This window comes from Alosa alosa, chromosome 22 (assembly GCF_017589495.1).
Source record: "Alosa alosa isolate M-15738 ecotype Scorff River chromosome 22, AALO_Geno_1.1, whole genome shotgun sequence".
NCBI lineage: Eukaryota > Metazoa > Chordata > Actinopteri > Clupeiformes > Clupeidae > Alosa > Alosa alosa.
This window is the reverse complement of record NC_063210.1, coordinates 13,266,101-13,287,054: the sequence shown is the minus strand read 5'-3', so window position 1 is coordinate 13,287,054 and position 20,954 is coordinate 13,266,101. Positions and strand designations below refer to the sequence as shown.

At 45.7% G+C, this 20,954-nt stretch overlaps 1 protein-coding gene across 1 annotated transcript; it reads left to right on the top strand.

Annotated features, from left to right (window-relative positions):
* Positions 1-2,002: 2,002 nt before the first annotated feature.
* Positions 2,003-15,124, top strand: LOC125287611 (neuropeptide FF receptor 1-like). The gene is made up of 5 exons (XM_048233533.1): positions 2,003-2,102; positions 2,214-2,288; positions 7,075-7,395; positions 7,765-7,864; positions 14,284-15,124. Exons 2-5 carry the CDS (start codon positions 2,264-2,266, stop codon positions 15,077-15,079), a joined length of 1,242 nt encoding a protein of 413 aa, XP_048089490.1. The 5' UTR covers positions 2,003-2,102; positions 2,214-2,263; the 3' UTR covers positions 15,080-15,124.
* The last annotated feature ends 5,830 nt before the right edge of the window (positions 15,125-20,954 follow it).

Here is a 20,954-nt window from a genome sequence, read left to right as displayed (position 1 = left end):
GGGGGGGGGGGTGCTCCATGTCCATTTTGCTTGGGGCCCCCACATTCCTTGAAACGGCCCTGGGAACTGGGAGACTAGTCAGGATTGAGAGAAAGATGAATGCAGCAATGTACAGAGACATCCTGGAAGAAAACCTGCTCTAGTGCCCTCTTGACCTCAGACTGGGGTGATGGCCCCATGAGATCAACATACAAAAAAAAAATGGTTGTTCTAAACCCTACGGTTCTCGAGATATTCCCAGAAAACTGTGTCTGCCCTACCCTCCTTTCGGGGGTCCAGTCCAGCGGGGGGACTACAGATCAAAACGAAAAACGATGGTTCCATGCTATCCATGTGGGTTTACATGCCCACCAAGTTTCGTGTACCCCGGTCTTTCAGTGTCCCGAGAATCCTTGACGGAAATTTGGACATGCGAAAAAGAAAAAAAAAAAGAAAAAAAGAAAAAATCTGACTAAACCTATATGACCGCCGCTTCGCTGCGCGGCGGTCAAAATAAATGTGTTTATTGTAGCCTACAGAAAATAAATAGCCTACTATCATACTGTCAGTTAATTGGCTGCAGTGAAGAGTTTGGAGAGTAAAGTTATAAGGCAACTTGAAGTTTTATGAAAATAATTTACGAACCAGAACATAAAGACCATGAAGCTTCTATTTCTTGCAACTGTTAAAACACCCGCTAGATAGTTTAAATAGCCTATCCACCAACATTCGTTTTTGCAGTAGGCTACAGATTATTTCTGAAAGTTATTTGTCTACTAGGCCTAGCCTACTGGCTGATTTATCAAACGAGTGCTTTCTCGTTCGTCCTCCGCAAACTACAGGTGTTTCGGTAGAGAGGCATTGAATAAGCGATGCCAAGCAATTTCTGTAACACTTTTTGTGACATTCAGCAAATATCTCCTCATTTAATGTAAGTTCCTCTGGACAATAGGCCTACGTTCTACTACTCTACGTAGAGTTGTCCTCCATCTCAGTTGCATCAGTTTTCTAATTTTGAAGGTTCTAAAATATGGCGATATGCTTCACTGAATCCTTCTCGTTTTCTTTAATTTGTCCAGCTAACTTTACCATTGAAACTAGCCATTTATGATGGATTACACAGTCGACATATCAAATGTTGAAAATGAAAATGTTTATTTCATGGAAGATGTAGGCCCAGGCTATGTTCATTTTGAATCTGATGCTAGCAACAAGTTTTTTTTTTTTTTTAAGTTGGGATAGGGGTATGGTTACCACTGTGCTGCTTCACCTCTTCATTTAACAAAATTCTTCATAATGTTTAGAAACTGAGGAGACCAGTTACTACATAGAGTTTTGAGAATGGAATGTTGTCCCATTCCTGCCCGAAAGAAGATCTAGTGGGCGGGGCCAGGCTAATATAGCCTATAAGACTCTGATTGCGATAATACAGTAGATAGATAGATAGATAGATACTTTATTGATCCTCAAGGGGAAATTCAAGGGTCTCTGTAGCATACAGACATAACACACAACATGCACTTACAACAGAAATGGTAAACATTAGTATAGTATAAACATATAACTAAACTCCACTGTACAATAAAGACAGTAGAAGATAAGATAAGAAACTAACAAAACTAAATACTAAATACACTATATAAGTTAAATTAAGAAAGTCCAATGTGCTTGAGGGTGATCAAGCATAAGACGCTTGTAGTGACAGAGCCAGGACTGGTGAGGTGCTAAAGGGAGTGAGTAGCTCCCCTTTGTGGAAAAACAAGCATATTGCAACGGTCATTTTTTTCCAGATGACTACTAGAAGAACTATGATGACATAGCCTACAATTGTTGTGAATATACCTGGAATAAAATATCAAGAGACCACCAAACTGCTATTATCTCTGACAGCTTATACAAGTAGCCTACCTATAGCCTATCTGATGCAAGATTCACATTCCCTGACCCTCCCTCTCGCGGATGCTCCAGCTCCCCCCATACACGAGCAAAGGAATAGCATCGCTCAAACCATACTCTGACTGGACTGGAGAGGAGTGCTTGATAACGGATGAGCACGCAGTGTGATTCAGTCATCTCTACAATGAAGTAATTTTTACGACAGAGGGGCACTTTCCACGCTCGAGGTTTGATGATGGATTGCGGATATTCTTTTCTGTGCGACAAAGTGGTGCAACCCCTTAAAGTCTGAGAGGACTTTACCGCAGTCTGATTGTTTTTTCTCAATTTCCCCTCAGTTTTTCTTATCTCCCCACGGGATCGAGTACAACTGCAGTAGTCTGGGATCATGACATCCGACCCACACGATAATGGTAAAAAAGTTTATTTTTCTTTGATTGGCAGGTATTTCGTTGGACCAAGCGCACAGATGTGGACACGTGTCCGTTTAAGGAGACTGAAATAAGCATTAAATACGAAAATAATCACAAAAACTTACATTTATGGACTCATTTACCTTCGTAATTCATTTTCTTCCAATGAGTGTGATTGTTCTGGCCTGTTTGTGTGTTTTGTAGCCTATAGCCTAAATAATGTAAGCTATTCTTGTTGTTGCACGCAGTTTCTTGAATATGGGTTCAGTAGCCTACCTGTTGATGAGACTCAGGAAGAGGTTTGGGGCTTGGGGCTTTGAGGCTTGGGGCTCATTGTGACCATGAAGTCAAATATGGCTTATGTAATGAGCTTTAGGCCTACTTCATTTGTTTTATCTCCGCTTTTCTTCCTGACAATCAAAAAGTTTCGATGATGTGAAGAAGACGAATGTAGCTCTGTGAATAAGACGCATTATCCAAAGTAGCCTATCCAAGGGTGCTCTTGCAAAAAAAGGGAAAATGAGTTGAGAATGAGCCTTAATTATAATTGCTACATTGATTAAAAAGCCAACATATTTCGACCACAACAACCTGGCCTTCTTACCAAAGGAAACACCCATAACACGAATCGGTAATTCGGATATTCTTGAATTTCCCCTGGGGATCAATAAAGTATCTATCTATCTATCTATCTATCTATCTATCTATCTATCTATCTAAATTGATAAGGAGACTGCCTAATTTGCCTGCACAATATTATAGCCTACTACTAAGCAAAACTGAATTAAACCTTGTAAGGTGTTCGAGTCTGTGGGACCCGTTTCCAATGTTTGCAAGAACACACACACCGTTTCCAATGTTTGCAAGAACACACACACATATACACACACACACACACACACACAGACATAACTATATATGTGGTGTTGGCGGACTTGGGTGTAACAATTGTAGGTGCTATTGTGCCTTAACCTTCTAATTGAGCCTGCTGTGTGTGTCTGTGTGTGTGTGTGTGTCTGTGTGTGTCTTTGTGTCTGTATGCATCTGTATGTGTGTGTGTATCTGCGTGTAGGTGTCTCTGTGTGGGAATGTTGTCTTTCTGCACCTGCTATTCCAACACAAAGTTACAAAATTGTTCCATTTCAACCGCTTGTACCTGTTCTGATTAAGTTCTAAGAAATAATCATCAATAATCAAAAATCTTTTTTTTTACATAAATTGTTATGGCTGTATTAATTTAAAAGGCTAATAATGTCCACCAGACCCGGGAACATTGGCTGATGTAATTAATTTTTAACCTAATTATTATCTGTACAGTCGGACCCCAGGAGGAATAGCTGGGACTCATGCCCCAGCTAATGGGGGATCATAAACAATAAACAATTGGCTGAATAACAGAAATATGAACACCTTACCAGGGTTAATCCACAGGCTGTTACAAAAGGGTAGAGTGTGGATTGATGCAACACAAAATATTGACAGTATACTAAGGCTATATACTGTACCCTGCTGTGTGCGTGCGTTTGAGACAGAGGAGAAGAAGGGACAGTGGAATCCACACTTTGGTCAAAGCCTTTGGTCAAGGGGAGAGTGAATGCTGGTTTCTACATTCAGCCTGTTTTTCTCAGCAGCTGCAGTTAAGCCTTGATATCTGTGGATGCTCCAAGAGCCCATAATCCATAGGATCGTCAGGGAGCAAAAGATACACACACACACACATCCTGGCCAGAGCATGTTTGAATGTTGCAGCACTACCTTTTCTCTGGTCTGGTGGTCTGAAGATGAGTCGGAGGTCAGATTGCTGTTTTATTTCAGTCTTCAGCTCTCTGTGCATGTGCCACTGGCCCAACATGCTCAGTGCCCCTACTCTGCTCCTTTTCCACCTCCCAGACATGGCCCCAACATCGACCCGACTCATCTGTGGCAACGTATCTGAATACATCTGATTTAATCAGGCAGATCCAGCCCTTTTTCATCAAGCCACAGATAAATAGATAATCACTTCAGCCCCGTGGGAAAATTGCGGTTTTGCAGCAGCAATTGACATATATCACAAAATACACAGTTCATACAATCAGGCCTGATGTAGGTGTATTTGCAGATGCATTGCACAGATGCACATTTACGGAACCCTAGAGGGGTTATTGCAAGATTGTTTTTGGTATATATCCAGAAAACATGCATTCATTTTACTAAATTGTGTGCACATTTTACTAAATCGTGCACATGTTTTACTAAATTGTGCTCTCAATTTAGTATATTGTGTGCACGATTTAGAAAATTGTGAGCACATTTTACTAAATAGTGCGCTCATTTTACTCAATTGTGCCCTCATTTTAATTGTTGTAAAATGAGTGCACAATTTAGTAATACGTGTGCACAATATAGTAAAACGTGTGCACAATTTACTAAATCGTGTGCACATTTTTCTAAATTGTGTGCACAATACACTAAATTTAGAGCACAATTTAGTAAAATGAGTGTACAATTTAGTAAAACGTGTGCACGATTTAGTAAAATGAGCGCACATTCTCTCGATACACAAAAATATCTTGCAATGACACCTCCTGGGCTCCGTACACATTTGATTACTAGAGACAAGATTATTTGGAGGGAGTTCAAGGTCAGGATGAAGGACTAATTTAACAAACAACATATATGTTTCTCCAGTCATCCCACCAGCTAACTACTGCACGCATTTGAAAGTGAGCTTGTGCCCTCTGGTGGGAGATTGAAGTATTGCGGTGTGGCCAGCTGGAGTCTGATTTATGGCTCACCTGTTTAGGAATGGGTCTGTGTTAAACTGCAGCCAAAGCTGGGATCAGGCAAAAAGGAGAAACCAGAGCCATAGAAGAAGAGAGTTGCAACACTCTTAGATGTCGCCGCCACACGATCAACAGTTCCAAAAAACCTGTGCTGGATGGCTGTATTGCAGGAGGGTGGGCTGTATTGCTGCAGGGCGTAATCTAGCAACACTTTGACTAATGACCAAGTGATTGCCAGTTTTCAGTTCCAAAACTGTCTCCATAACCCGGAAACTGGCATGGAAAAACATGCTGCCATCTTTTTCCACGGTCTCTTATGGGAGTGATAGCCACTCTTGTTTTCTTGTCTGGGAGAAAGCTGCCGAGAGGATGGTGGAAGATGGTGCGATTGAAATCCACCTCTCAATGCAGAGCAAATGTTAGTGTAAGGAGAACTTACTGATAGAGTTGTGAGGGGTAAATGATGCTCAAGGAGTTGTGTTCGGCTGGTGATGGATGGAGACTGATCTTATCAGATACGTATGGGTTTCTCTTCCTGAAGAGCTTAGATGATGGACGAGGTGAGGCAGTGGGTTAATTAAAATGAGAATTGATTAATCTCCCCCTAATGCCCTGTGTAATATTCAAAGTTTCTTCTTGTTTCTAAAGAGTCACAAATATGCTAATTTGTTAAATTGTAAGGGATGAAAAATATTGTATACATTAGATAACTGCTTCTGGAAAATATATGTGAATTGCAAATAATAGGCTACTCCAAAAGTTTTTTGCAAATAATACTCCAAAAAGTAAAATCATGAGCATATGCGCAAATGTCAGGAACACTTCAAAAGACATGCCTTAGTCTTTCAGCATATTTTTCACAAAAAAAAATGTGTACATTCGAATACATCCTGAAAGAAAAAAAGAAAAGAAAAGCAAAGAATATATATACAGTGGGGAAAATAAGTATTAGACACATATTAAATGTGTATTGAACATAGTATACTTCCAATGAGGCTATTTGCATGAAATTTTCACCAGACATTAGTATTAACTCAGATAATCCACCCATATGACAAAATCCAAAAATTAATGTCCATAAGTAGAGTTATGTGTAATGTTATGTGTAAAGTGGAATGACACAGGAAAAAAGTATTGAACACGCCTACTGAAATTTGTCAAATACTTTGTGGAAAAGCCTTTATTTGTAATGACAGCTTCAAGGCATTTCCTGTATGACGACGAAACTAATCAGTCGCAGTATTCAGGATTGAAGGTCAGGGCTTTGATTTCCTTTCTCTGAAATCAATTGAGAGTCTCCTCTGCTAAATGCTTTGGATCATTGCCCTACTAGAAGGTCTAGCCATGTCTCATCCTCGTCATCCTGGTGGATGGCAAGATTCTCCCGGAACAAAATGACTCCATTCATCATTCCTTCAACTGTATGAAGTCTGCCAGTAGCATGAGATGAAAAGATAACGGCTCCAATACTGCTTACTGGATGATTCTGAAGTTTTGAAATGCATCTATAACCAGTTCCATTGATCTATTTTGCAACAATAAGGTTGCAAAGGTCTTGGGAGAGCTCTTTGCTTTTACCCGTCATGAAATGTTTCTTGTGTGACACCTTGGTAACGAAAAACCTTTTTATAGCCCATCAATATGTACTAACCCAGCTGATATTAATTTGCACAGATAGGAGGGATAATTACTCTCTAACTACTTCTAGATTCCAGCTCCTGTTGAGGCCAGCCCGCTGGCTAATGGACTCTCATTCTCACTAACTATTATAAATAATTTGATACATTTACCATGTGCTGTTACAAAGGGGGATCAGCATGCCATCTACTACAAACCTCCTTACTGACTGAGTAACATGTCACATCAGAAGACATCTGGAGAGTTTGACCATGTTAAGGGTCAGATGAAACAATAACAGTGTCTTTTGTTTTGTTTGTTCATGGCAGTGTGTGGAGAGTTTGACCATATTAAGGGTCAGATTAAACAATAACAGTGACTTTTGTTTTGTTTGTTCATGGCAGTGTCTACAGACGCACTGGACGTGGAGGTAGGAGCCTTCCACCTCGTGCAGGCCTTCAATCAGGTGGTCACCAAAGAGCCCAGCAACTACACTTTCTCCCCTTACTATCAGCACTCGCGGCCAGTTGCCACGATTGTCATCTTCGCCTACATGCTCATCTTTTTCCTGTGCATGATCGGCAACTCCCTCGTCTGTCTGATAGTGGTGAGGAACCGGCAGATGAGGACGGTCACCAACATCTTCATCCTCAACTTGGCTATTAGTGACCTCTTTGTGGGCATCCTGTGCCTGCCAATCACGCTGGCTGACAACTTGATAACAGGTGGGCACTCATGGAGTCAACTGCAGTATGCAGATGAGAAGCACAAAAAATATATATTTATTTTTCATTACTGTTGACATCTTGGTTTGAATATCATTAGTTATTGATGTATAAATGCCACCGTGTACTTAACTGACCATGAATATTCAGTAGCCACCAACAAAAAATAAACAAAAGTTATGTAATTATTATAAACATCATCTTCCTTCTGAGACGTCAGCAGATGGGTATCAGGAAGGATATGGAGTTGAAATAATAACACTTCTGTTTTTCTATGGAACAGTTTAGCAGATTAAAAAAATGAATCTTCTAATGTCCTCATTTAGCAGATGGTCGAATGCTAATGGTATTCTGTTCTTCGTCCCCCAGGATGGCCATTCGATGAAGTTGTTTGTAAAATGAGTGGACTCGTCCAAGGAGCATCTGTTTCTGCATCGGTGTTCACCTTGGTGGCCATCGCAGTAGAAAGGTCTGTAAGGTGTTTTGACCCAACTTTGACCATAAGAGCCCAATGCTATATTTTCTAAAATTAAAATATGGGGACAACTTTCCATTAGAATGTTCAGGCCAGGAGCAATAGTTTAAACTTTCTCATAATGCAGATGATTTTCTTTTGTCTTACCCAACTTCTGCATTTTAGATATTTTTAATCAATTTCGGAACATCTCTGGGTGGGTGTCGGTTTTACTTTTTAATAAATCTAGTTGGATCTACAAGGCCCTGCTACGTAGACCAAAGTGCTCCAGAGGTTTGGAGGCACTTCCTCTGTTATTGCATGCAATATTCAGAAGCTAATTTATATACATAGGCTAACTGAAATAAAACCTTTTCTTTAAACTTCTTGATTGTGGAATTCTTCAGAATTGTCTACTGTCATGAGCTCTCTCTCTGCCTGGTAACACGCGCTGATTGAAGTCTGATGACCTCCACCTGTTCCTGCTCTGCTCTGCCTCACCCTCGTTTACCTACCAGCTGCACTGCATTTACCACTCATCATGCCCTGTAAATAAAGCCTTGCTTTTCAGTCCACACTTGTCAGATCGTCTGCAAACCCGCACCAGTTACCTGCCTGTCTTGGAAAACGACTCTGACTCTTTGCCTGTACCCAGACCCTTCGACTACTTCTTTGATCTCCAGCCCGGTAATCTTGACCTGCCTTCCGTCTCTCTTCTCTGAATACAGCCTAGCCCTTGACTGTACTGCTGCTTCGTTTCAATTGCTGTTGTGTGTGTGTTTCCCCAGGACTTCCCGGATCATCCAGCTCCTGCCATTGCTGCTTTCGGCTATTGGGGAACACACACACGCAGGCTCTTGGAACTCCTGAAACCCCTGTACCCCCAACCCTTAAATAAACTTTCTAGCGTGGCGCTTTTGTGGTCCTCGTCCTGTTTGGTGTCTGACAGTGCGATCTGACCAAACATGGACCCAGCGCCGCGGTTGAACCAACATGGAAACCGGCGAACCAGAACCACCCACCGCCATGCAGCGCCTGGAAGAGACTGAGAGAGAGGCAAACCGCAACACTGCTGACATTGCCTCCCTACTTCAAGCCGCCTACCAACAGCTTCAGCAGTTCCAGCAGCAACAGCAACAACTTGCAATGATCATTCAACTTCTCACCAACCTTTCTCCTCTGCCTGCTCCCACCGGCCCAGCCCCAGCCAGCCTGCTCACCGGCCCAGCACCCGAGTCTCCTGCCCAGTCCACTGCTGCGTGGCTGCGAGCCCCAGAACCCAGGATCGGCAACCCAGAGCGGTTCAGCGGCGACCCAACCAGATGCAGGCGTTCCTGACGAGCTGTCGTGTCCAGTTTACCCTGCAACCCAGGACTTTTGCCACTGAAGGCGAGGGTGGGATGCGTGATCACTCACCTGGCGGGCGAGCTCGACTCTGGGGAACGGCGGAGTTCGGCGCCAGACCCCAGCATGTGCAACCTTCAACCCTATTCGCAGAGGAGATGCTCAAAGGTATTGATTTGGAATCCACCACAGCCCGAGGCATCTCGGACCCTGATGAGTATTAGCCAAGGCAGAAGGACTGTTGCGGATTACTCCATTGACTTCCGAACTGTAGCAAGTCGGAGCTCCTGGAACATGGAAGCATTGGTGGATGCCTTCCTCCACAGCCTGGCGGACTACATAAAGGACGAGCTGGTTTCCCATGATCAACCCCCACTCTTGATGAAGCCATTGCTCTGGCTGTCCGATCGACCGCGGGATCCAGGTCTGTCGTCGAGAGAGAGAGCCAGAGTCCATCCACCAGCACCGCGGGTGTCCCAACTGCCCTTCTGTCGCACCTGCCACACCGTCTAGCCAGCCGGACCAGTCTGAACCCGATGGAGATCGGCCCTCCCCTAACCCCTGCAGAGCCAGCGGTAGCATCACCCTCAACTTGTGCCTGTACTGTGGTGGTGATGGTCATCAGTCGCCACCTGTCCAGCAAAGGCGGAGCTCACCAGATGTAGGAGGAATCGGGATGAGCTCAATGAACATTCCGCCCTCCATCAGCCGTAAACCCCTCATCCAAGTCTGTCTTCACCTGTCTGATTCCACCCACACCCTGGCAGCCCTGGTGGACTCTGGCGCCAGAAGCAAACATTATTGACACAGGACTTGCTTTCGTCAGCTGGGCTTGGAAAGCCATCGCTTGTCCACTCCTGTTCCAGCCGGGCCCTGGGCGGTCGCGTGGTGGCACAGTTACCAGCATCACAGCCCCCATCTCAATGATGGTGTCAGGGAAACCACCGAGAGACCATCGCTTCCACCTGCTCAGCTCTCCAGGCCAACCCCTAATCCTGGGCTACCCTTGGCTCCGTCTCCACAATCCTCACCTCGATTGGGCCTCGAACTGTGAAAGAGTGGGGAAATGCCTGCCACCTGACCTGTTTGCGTGCTGCCTCGCTGCCCCGGCTCAGTACCCCCAGCACTGCCCCGACATTTCTAATGTCCCTGAATGTTACCATGGCCTCCGAGAGGTGTTCAACAAGACCAAAGCCACATCTCTGCCCCCCACACCGTCCGTGCGACTGTGCCATTGATCTCCTCCCTGGGACTGCTCCACCCAAAGGTCACCTCTACTCACTATCCCCTCCTGAAAGAAAAACTATGGAGGATTACATCAGGGACTCCCTGGCAGCTGGACTCATCCGCCCGTCTTCCTCTCCAGCTGGTGCGGGTTCTTCTTTGTGGGAAAGAAAGATGGTTCTCTTAAGCCCCTGCATTGATTATCGAGGTCTGAATGATGTCACAGTGAAGAACCGGTACCCTCTGCCTTTACTCACCTCTGCTTTTGAGTTGCTCCAGGGATCCACTATTTTCACCAAACTGGACCTTAGAAATGCTTACCACCTAGTCGAGGTAAGGGAGGGTGACGAGTGGAAGACTGCATTCAACACCCACACCGGCCATTATGAGTACCTGGTAATGCCATTTGGCCTCCTCACCGCCCAGCAGCGGTATTCCAGGCGCTGGTGAATGATGTGCTGCGGGACATGCTGAATAAATTAGATCGCCGTGTACCTGGGCGACATCTTAATTTTCTCCAGAACTCTGTCGAACACACTCGTCATGTCCAGCTGGTTCTTCAGCGGCTCCTGGAGAACTCCCTTTATGTCAAAGCGAGAAATCACGAGTTCCACGCTCAGACTGTGTCATTCCTGGGATACATCGCCGCTGAAGGCAATATCCAGATGGACCCCCAAAGGTCTCGGCAGTTACCTCCTGGCCAGTTCGGGGAATAGGAAGAAGTTGCAGCAATTCCTCGGGTTTGCCAATTTCTACCGGAGATTCATCGGAACTACAGCTCCGTCGCCGCTCCCCTCACAGCTCTGACCAGCATCAAACACCCCTTTTCCTGGACCCTAGAGGCCAACACAGCCTTTCATACCCTCAAGGCCTGGTTCACCACTGCCCCCATCCTCCAGATGCGGTTCAGACCGGCAGTTCGATTTGTCGAGGTGGATGCCTCAGGCGTGGGAGTCGGGGCCATACTCTCTCAACGGGCAGAGGAGGACAACAAGTTGCACCCCTGTGCATTTTTCTCTCGCCGGCTTTCACCTGCAGGCGCAATTATGATGTTGGAGACCCATGGCGAGCTGTTGGCAGTCAAGCTTGCCCTGGAGGAGGGCGTCACTGGCTGAAGGGGTCCACAGTTCCGTTCCTGGTCTGGACCCGATCACAAAAACCTCGAATACATCTGCAGCAAAGCGTCTTAACCCCCAGACAGTCCCGCTGGGCCTTGTTTTCACCAGATTCAACTTCACCCTGTCATACCGCCCAGGTTCTCGAACACCAAGCGGACGCTCTCTCCGTCAGTTTCATAAGGATGGCGCCCCTTCCCAGGAACCTGCATCAATTCTGCCCGATCCCTGCGTCGTAGCTGCCCTGACCTGGGATATCGAGGAGGAAATTCAGGGAGGCCCTCCGTGACCATCCCAGTCCCAGTGCATGCCCAGGCGGTCGTCTCTTTGTCCCAGAGTATTTGAGGTCCGGGTCATACAGTGGGGACACAACTCCCGCCTTGCCTGCCACCCGGGCTCCGCCCCACCTGCCATCTCCTTGCCCAGCGCTTCTGGTGGTCTGCTTTGAGAAGGGATGTCGAGGGAATTAGATCCGTGCCTGCCACCTGCAATCAGAACAAGTCCTCCCACTCGGCCCCGGCTGGTTTTACTCCAGCCCTTGCCTGTGCCCCACCGACCCTGGTCCCCGTCTCCTTGGACTTTGTAACTGGCCTCCCACCATCAGGTGGGATGGACGGTCATTCTCACTGTGGTTGACCGGTTCAGCAAGATGGCACACTTCATTCCCCTCCCCTAAACTGCCATCTGCCAGAGAGACTGCCCAGGCTGTTCTTGATCATGTCTTCCGTCTACACGGGCTGCCCAGGGATGTTGTCTCTGACCGAGGTCCCAATTCACCTCTACATTCTGGAAGGAGTTCTGCGTCTTCTAGGGGCCACAGTGAGTCTCACCTCTGGGTTCCACCCCCAGTCCAATGGTCAATCCGGCGGGCAAACCAGGAGCTGGAGAGGCGCTGCGGTGCATGGTTTCTCGCCAAACCCCAGGCTTGGGCACAACAACTGGCGTGGATAGAGTATGCTCACAACTCCCTCACCTGCTCTGCCACTGGTATGTCACCTTTCCAGTGTGTGTATGGCTACCAGCCCCCCTGTTCCCCAGCCAGGAGGGAGATGTGTCCTGCCCGTCTGCCCTCGCCTATGCCGCCCGTTGCCGTCGTACCTGGTCACAAGCTCGTGCCCATCTACTCAAGTCAGCTGTCAGCTATGCCACTGGGGCTAACCGCCCGAAGATCGCCCGGCACCCGCCTACCGTGTTGGCCAGAAGGTGTGGCTGTCAGCCAAGGATCTCCCACTGCGGGTGGAATCGGCGTAAACAGGCACCTCGATTCCTCGGCCCATTCCTATCCAGAGGGTCATCAGCCCAACCGCCAGTCCGGCTCCAGTTGCCAACCTCCATGAGGGTGCACCCTACTTTCCATGTTTGAAAGTCAAGCCGGCGCATGAAAGCCCGCTGGTCCCGTGCGCTTCCTCCGCCTCCTCCTCCCTCGCCTCGTTGGCCCGGTGGGCTGGTGTACACCGTTCACGCCTGCTTCCGGTCCAGGCGGTAGGGGCCTCCAGTATCTGTCGACTGGGAGGGCTATGGGCCTGAGGAGAGAACCTGGGTGCCAGCCAGTCGGATAATGACCCGGACACTCATCGCCCGACTTCCACCGTCTGCATCCTGATCAACCTGCAATCCGTAGGGGCCGCCCCAGAGGGTCCCCTAACCGTCCTGCCCGCCCGGCTTCCTGTCCTGTGCCTGACCCTGACCCTGTCGGTACCTGTCCCGTCTTCTGTCCCGACCCTCCAGCTCGAGGATGAGGATGTTCACTTTCGGACGCTCGGAGGAATTCTAGCCCTCCACCGGCTCCCCTCCGCCCTCCCGGCGTGGTGTCACTCTTGGGGACTTCTGGGGCCGTCCCTTAGGGGGTTCTGTCATGAGCTCTCTCTCTGCCTGGTAACCATGGCTGATTGAAGTCTGATGACCTCCACCTGTTCCTGCTCTGCTCTGCCTCACCCTCGTTTACCTACCAGCTGCACTGCATTCACCACTCATCATGCCCTGTATATAAAGCCTTGCTTTTCAGTCCACACTTGTCAGATCGTCTCCAAAGCCGCACCAGTTACCTGCCTGTCTTGGAAAGCGACTCTGACTCTTTGCCTAATACCCAGACCAGCTCGACTACTTCTTTGATCTCCAGCCCGGTAATCTTGACCTGCCTTCCGTCTCTCTTCTCACGAATACAGCCTAGCCCTTGACTGTACTGCTGCCCCGTTTCAATTGCTGTTGTTGTGTGTGTGTTTCCCCAGGACTTCCCGGATCATCCAGCTCCTGCCATTGCTGCTTTCGGCTATTGGGGAACACACACACGCAGAACTCTTGGAACTCGGAACCCCTGAAACCCCTGTAACCCCCAACCCTTAAATAAACTTTCTAACGTGACGCTTTTGTGGTCCTCGTCCTGTTTGGTGTCTGACAGTCTACTACATCATTGTTAAACTCTTTTGTTGTGTTGACATTCTCACTGGGAATCACGGAGGGCAGCCGTGGCTTACTGGTTACAGCTTTGGACTTGTAACCAGAGGGTTGCCGGTTCGAACCCCGACCAGTAGGAACAGCTGAAGTGCCCTTGAGCAAGGCACCTAACCCCTCACTGCTCCCCAAGCGCCGCTGTAGCATGCAGCTCACTGCGTCGGGATTAGTGTGTGCTTCTGTTCACTGTGTGCTGAGTGTGTTTCACTAATTCACGGATTGGGATAAATGCAGAGACCAAATTTCCCTCACGGGATCAAAAGAGTATATATACTTATACTTATATACTTCTCTTTGCAGGTTCAGATGTATCGTGTACCCATTCCAACAGAAACTCACCCAAAGGCAAGCCATCATCACCATCACCTTCATCTGGGCATTAGCCATCGTCATCATGTGTCCCTCGGCAGCCACGCTGACCGTAACCAAAGACGAGTTCCACTTCATGGTTGACGAGCACAACAACACCTACCCTCTGTACACCTGCTGGGAGGCATGGCCGGACCAGAGCATGCGCAAGATCTACACCACCGTGCTGTTCTCACACATCTACCTGGCGCCCGTCACGCTCATCGTCATCATGTACACGCGCGTGGCCCTCAAGCTCTTCAAGTCGCCGGCGCAGCTCCGCGAGGGCCGGGCCGAGGAGGACGGCCGCCGGGTCTACCGGCGCAAGATCAAGGTCATCCACATGCTCCTGATTGTGGCCATGCTGTTCACCGTATCGTGGCTGCCGCTGTGGACGCTAATCATGCTGACGGACTACGGGAACATGACGCCGAGCCAGATCAGCATGCTGTCGGCTTACGTGTTCCCGTTCGCCCACTGGCTGGCGTTCTTCAACAGCAGCGTCAACCCCGTGGTCTACGGTTACTTCAACGAGAACTTCCGCCGTGGCTTCCAGGCGGCGTTCCAGTTCCAACTGTGCCTGGCTGAGGTGCCCAGCGTGGTGCAACCGCGGAGGCCCGCCGTGGGGCGCCACAATCGGGTGTTCATAGACGGACAGAGCGGCCAGCCCCAAGCCCAGGACACCCGGAGGAGAGAGTTCTGTGGGCAAGAGAAACAGAACGAGCTCGTACTGGAGGACATCGACTGAGGCCTGGGGCACGAGATCTGACCTGCCTGTCTTAACGTGGATATAGCCTATGCTCCTCATCATTATGAGATAATAGTGACGCTTGTGTCCCTGCCTGGTGCCTGTGAAATGATAGACAATGTTTGGGATGGTGGATAAAGTTTGATATGGTGGACAAAGTATAAAGGAGAAGGTCTCAGGGTCGACAAATAAATTATATAGTGTAATTAGCTTTGCTGGAGCTTAAAGCGTAACTCTCGCCAAGATGCATCCTAGGGTGTTTTTGTGAATGTACCCGAATCAAAATTTTGTTTAAAAGCATAATTATGTCCACATAGTAAACTATGTGTTTTAAAAATAGCGATTTTGATTTTGAAAAGTGGCGCTTCGGACGTAATTATGCTTTTAAACGAAAGTTTGACTTGGGTACATTCACAAAAACTAGGATGCATTTTGGCGAGAGTTGTGCTTTAAATTGGCATCACCATGCCGATAGAAGCCATTATTATGACCGCCGCGCAGCGAAGCCATATAGGTTTAGTCAGATTTATTTATTTTTTTCTTTTTCGCATGTCCAAATTTCCGTCAAGAATTCCCGGGACACTGTAAGACCGGGGTACACGAAACTTGGTGGGCATGTAACCCCACATGGATAGCATGGAACCATCGTTTTTCGTTTTGATCTGTAGCCCCCCCGCTGGACTGGACCCCCCGAAAGGAGGGTAGGGCAGACACAGTTTTCTGTGAATATCTCGAGAACCGTAGGGCCTAGGATGACCAATTTTTTGCGTATGTTTGCCTCCAGGTGTCATGTAAACCCATTCCATATGCACACATGTGCATAAACAGATACACACGCACACACATACATTCACAGTAATCCCTCATTATGACACATACTCACACAGTAGACATATATACGCATGCATGCACATGTACACACACAGGCACATAAACAGGCAAACACACAAGCACATGCACATGCACGCACACACACCCACCCACCCACCCACACACACACAAGCAAGATGGGGGTGGGGTTGTATAAAATGTATTTTACATGTGAAATCTATGAACTAATCATGTTTTGGTACTTGTTGTCTAGCAGATACCAGTGAGAATTGAGTGTGCATAATGCAATTCAGTGAGACAGTTAGAATCATATATGCCTTTCAGCATGACTTATTTTTGTGGAAAACATGTGCTGGACTGGGCGGCAGTAATAATTTGTACCGCTCTGCGGTACATCTAGTTTGTACACAAGCCTAGCAAATATTCCCATGATGACCCATCTTCAAACCTCTGAAATGGGAGAGTTGAATTACGACGTCAGCTTAGTTTGTGTGTTTTTTATTATGTGCAGGTCAGTAATAATGGCATGTCAAAATAAAAGTACCATGTTATGAATAAAGCACAAACTGCTGCTCCTTATATTCCCCAAGCAGCAGCATGTTTATGGCTTTGATGGCACGCTCTTTTTTTATCCGACTGTGCTATTAAGGCATTATGAAGGCTGCTGCTTTTCTTTGTACTTTTCTTTACTTAAAAACAGGCGAGATCAGAAAAAAATACATGAAGAAATACAGAAAAATAGTACATTAAGTCCTGCAAAGTGGTTTCAAGTCTGCCAGCCAGACACTATGGGTCACCCGCTACTGTTTACACCCTTATGATTTTCAAAATGTAGCCTGGGCTTCAAGAAAAATATGTATGAAAATGAAAATAGATATGTACAAAATGTGTATAAAATGAAAAGGAATACTTAAGAGGAGATACTACTGACACATTTGAACTTAAGTTCAAATAATTGTTTTATTGTATTATAATGTCGGTTCTATTCTTACTGGTTTGAATCATGTTCTTGATCAACTCATTCACAAACAGAAGGACTGATTTATTTCTGTAATGTGCTTTGTGAAACAACAGAAGTGCCAGTATTTGTAATTGTGCAGCTTGTCGTACTGATGCTACTGTATGTGTATTGTTAACTTTGCACTACATAAAATATGATTAGATAAGCTATGTGACCGAATGTAAGCATTTCTTTTATTAATGAAGACCATGAATGTAAACCACAATCAATCGGCCATGGAATGGTATGACATGGATTGTTGGAATGTGAAAATCATTTGAAAATGTTATTTATTAAATGTCCCAGTTGTCAACAACTCTGATGTTGTGTAATCTGTGTGTAAGATGGAAAAATAAATCAATTCACACAGAATATGAGAAATATAAGTGGTATATTGGTGTTATAAACTAACCTCATACATTTATATGGAGGATTCTCCAGATTGAGTGCTGTGTCTCCTTATTATACATTGTCTGGTTATACTCATCAAAAACATTTTATAACACCAGCATCACCACTGCCGGCCATCTCACTCTCCTCTCTAGTCTGGTTGTGGTATAATCTCCTTAATGGTGGACATTTATTCGTTTTAGGGGATGTCAAACAGCAGATCCTCCTCTTTATCGTGTATTTTGGAACATGCTGTGGAGCCCTCCGAACATTTCATTCTTAGATGAGCATTTCCAGATAGTAATCCCAGCTAGAGGTCATCTTTAGGTTTAATTGGAACTGATGAATCCAAGGAGCAAATCAATGCACTCAACTGTGTTGTGTTGCCTCATATTGCCACTGACTACTGATGTTGCTATCTGACAGCCTTTGGCTTCAGGGTAAAAAAAGATGGTCATTTATGTTCTGTTTGAAAATGCAGTGCAGTGCAAAAAACTCTGCCAGGTGGTCAGGAATTAAACTGACTTCATGAAATGGCACAAACAAACCAAAGACTAATCTCTTTTGAATCATTTGGTCACTTGAATACGATTGAAAACATTTCTTTACTTACAAGTTAGAAGTTATATTAAGGTTCAGAAACTTTTGCTAATATGTTCCACTCACCGTGCTATTACTAACACTACTTCGGCCAGCAAGACTACGGGGATATGCTGTTTTGTGTGTTGGTAGAGGACTCTGTAATCACATTGTTGCACATGCCACGCACTCAGGTAAACGTAACCTAACCAGTTGGTCATTAAAAAAACAAAAACATCGGGGCGCTGCAGAGTGAAATCCACATTATATATGCCCTATAAAAGGTTAGTGTCAAAGTAACAAGTAAACAAGAAACATATTTTATTGAAAAACTTGTGGACATCATAGAAATACACAACATGGAACAACAATACATGAACACCCAAAATGAACACAATATAAACCAATTTATATATATATATACACACACACACCCGAGCCACCTGTGGAGAGCAGGCTCACAGCAAGCCATGAGGTCCTTGCTGCCAGGAGAGATGAGACCCAGCAGTGGTTGGCAGGGAGGATCGTCAAGGGAACGTGGCAAACCGCAGATATGCGGCAGGGGCTGGAGCCAGAAGTGCTCCACCACTACGTGGATCTCTGGTAGGTCAAGGTCTCCCACTGCAGCATCGTTATGATCCATCTGAGTGCAAGCCTAGATTGTCAGGTGGTTGATTCTTTGCAGGTTCCCCACTTTGTACTAATGGAGGTGAAATGGCCAGACATCACCAGCATCACGAGGCACCTCACATCAAGTTCGTTGGGAGGAAACCTCAACTAAAAATGAGTCACCGGAATTTCACCAAGGTGCAAGGTCAGGTTGCGGTAACTGGCCTTCCCTGGTGTGACAGTCACTGACACCAAGTCAGACATTTCCGTGTAGAGGAGAGGATTTGGTGAGACGAGTCCTTCATTGAAGTTCTTGAGAGAAAGTGGAATAGAACATTATGTTCAATATTCCAATATGTGGTTTAATATTCTGCATTTCTCATTAGTGGGTCACTTTGATACTAAAAGTATGATTCTAGTAATGACTATGATATCTGTACTGTCCCTTTGTATATCTCTGTGTGACTGTATTTAGAGATAAGCAGGAATATGACTTTGCAGTGTTTCACTGTTCTGCATGGCTGCGTCAGTAGCTATCTGCTCCGGATTGCCAGGTTGCCACTAATCAGTGTAGTCCACGTGAGATGGGATGACCAACGCCACCTCCCATCAGCCTGGAAGGATACTTAAACCCTAACTATTTCCTTGTCTAATTAGAGCAGCAGATGGATCTTTAGGTGAAGTCATGCTGTCTCTCCCTTGATGCGCATCATTGTAAATAAACTCTGTTCCTGATTTTTCATACTATTGGTCTGTGTGTATGTGCATGCGTGCGTGCTTTGTTCAATTTTCAATTTGTCTGTTTTACAATTATTCTGTTGATCAGCATGTGGGCGTGCATGTGTGTGTGACATATTTCTCGATGTATTTTCTTGATTTCGGATTCAGTGATTATTACTAACAACTTAGCATGTGGGAGTGTATGGGTGTGTGACATATTTCTCGATGTATTTTCTTGATTTCGGATTCAGTGATTATTACTAACAACTTAGCATGTGGGAGTGTATGGGTGCGTGCGTATGCATGTAGAAGAGCAGGGAAGTGAAAATGCTCACGTGACAACACCAGCACCTCCAGTTCCACTATCCTCGTGTGAGCTGCATCTAATGCACCTACCTGATGCAAACAAATAGACAAGTAGAGAAAAAAGTAGAGAAATAATGAAACAGATCACAGCACCTCTTTAAACTCAGTCCATATCAAGAATAGCTTATTTTCCTGATGCTGACATCCTGCTAACTGTAAACAACAATACTTATTAATTAATTACGGTACACTACAATTACTGTAGTGTACAATGATGACATACTGTAGTAAGTTATGAGTGCTGTGACACAAAATAACATCACAATAATCTGTGTTTCAGTAAAAGGTGTATGAAAGATAAATGTATGAAATAATCTCGTTTAGTTTAAAACAGACACAGACACACTCACACAATTTGCTGTCTAAACCTAGCTAACGTTACTATCTATATCTTTGCTTTGTTACCTAGGGCTATGTTGGCTCTGTGCAGCACTAGGTAAACTCCACGTAGTGCACGTAGGCGGGTGGAAGCTAAAATCACGTAAATATCTACTTGAAACCAGGGGCGCCTGCAGGAATTAATGCTATGGTAATGACAACTTGATACAGCCCTATACAGGCTAAAGTTTTGTTCTAACGTAACGTGAAGTCTGGCTTTAGTGCAGTCTAACATTCTGACAAGCACACCAATTTCTTGTCCATCTGGAATAACTCCTAGCTTTGCTGCCTCCATCCTTTCTGTTTTCGTTGTTTAAACTTGTGATATCCATGATGGGTATTGAGTTAGTGAATTAGCTCAACATTGTGTGCTGATAACCACATATAGATTGCGTGCCTGCGTGTGTATTCTCTCTCCTGCTCAAACAAAATGTGTGCACGTTAATTTTGATAACGTGTTCACTAACTTTACGTAATAGAAAATGGTAAATAGCCTGATAGCATGCAGCTAATGGGATACTGTGCATAGTTGGGAAGGTATGGTAGGCCAATTTGGTGTGAATACACACACCCACAAGGGAAATTTTCTCTAGCTGTTGAGTAGCCTCATGATACGCACAGTGCGTACGAACGTACACCTGCAGGCGTGCCTGCTTGAAACAGAGCAGACTGGCACACAGCAGTGCTCCTTGGAGCTGCCCACGAGTTTAAGAAGCAAAACACTTGTATAAATTGTATTTCATACATTTTGGTACAACTGAAGCATTCATCTTTAGGTGCTTTTTAAAAGCGATTACAACGAGCGAGAAACGTGTGCCGTTCACCCACCATAACACAAACACAAGGTTCATCTTTCATATCATGCCTAGGCTGTGTATTTAGGAAAAAGGTGAAAGCTAAATTTGTGTTTAAATATCAACTTGAAACCGAGCACACTGGCACATATCAGTGCTAATCAGTCACCCATGGTTTTAAGAAGCTTAACACTTGCACATTGTAATG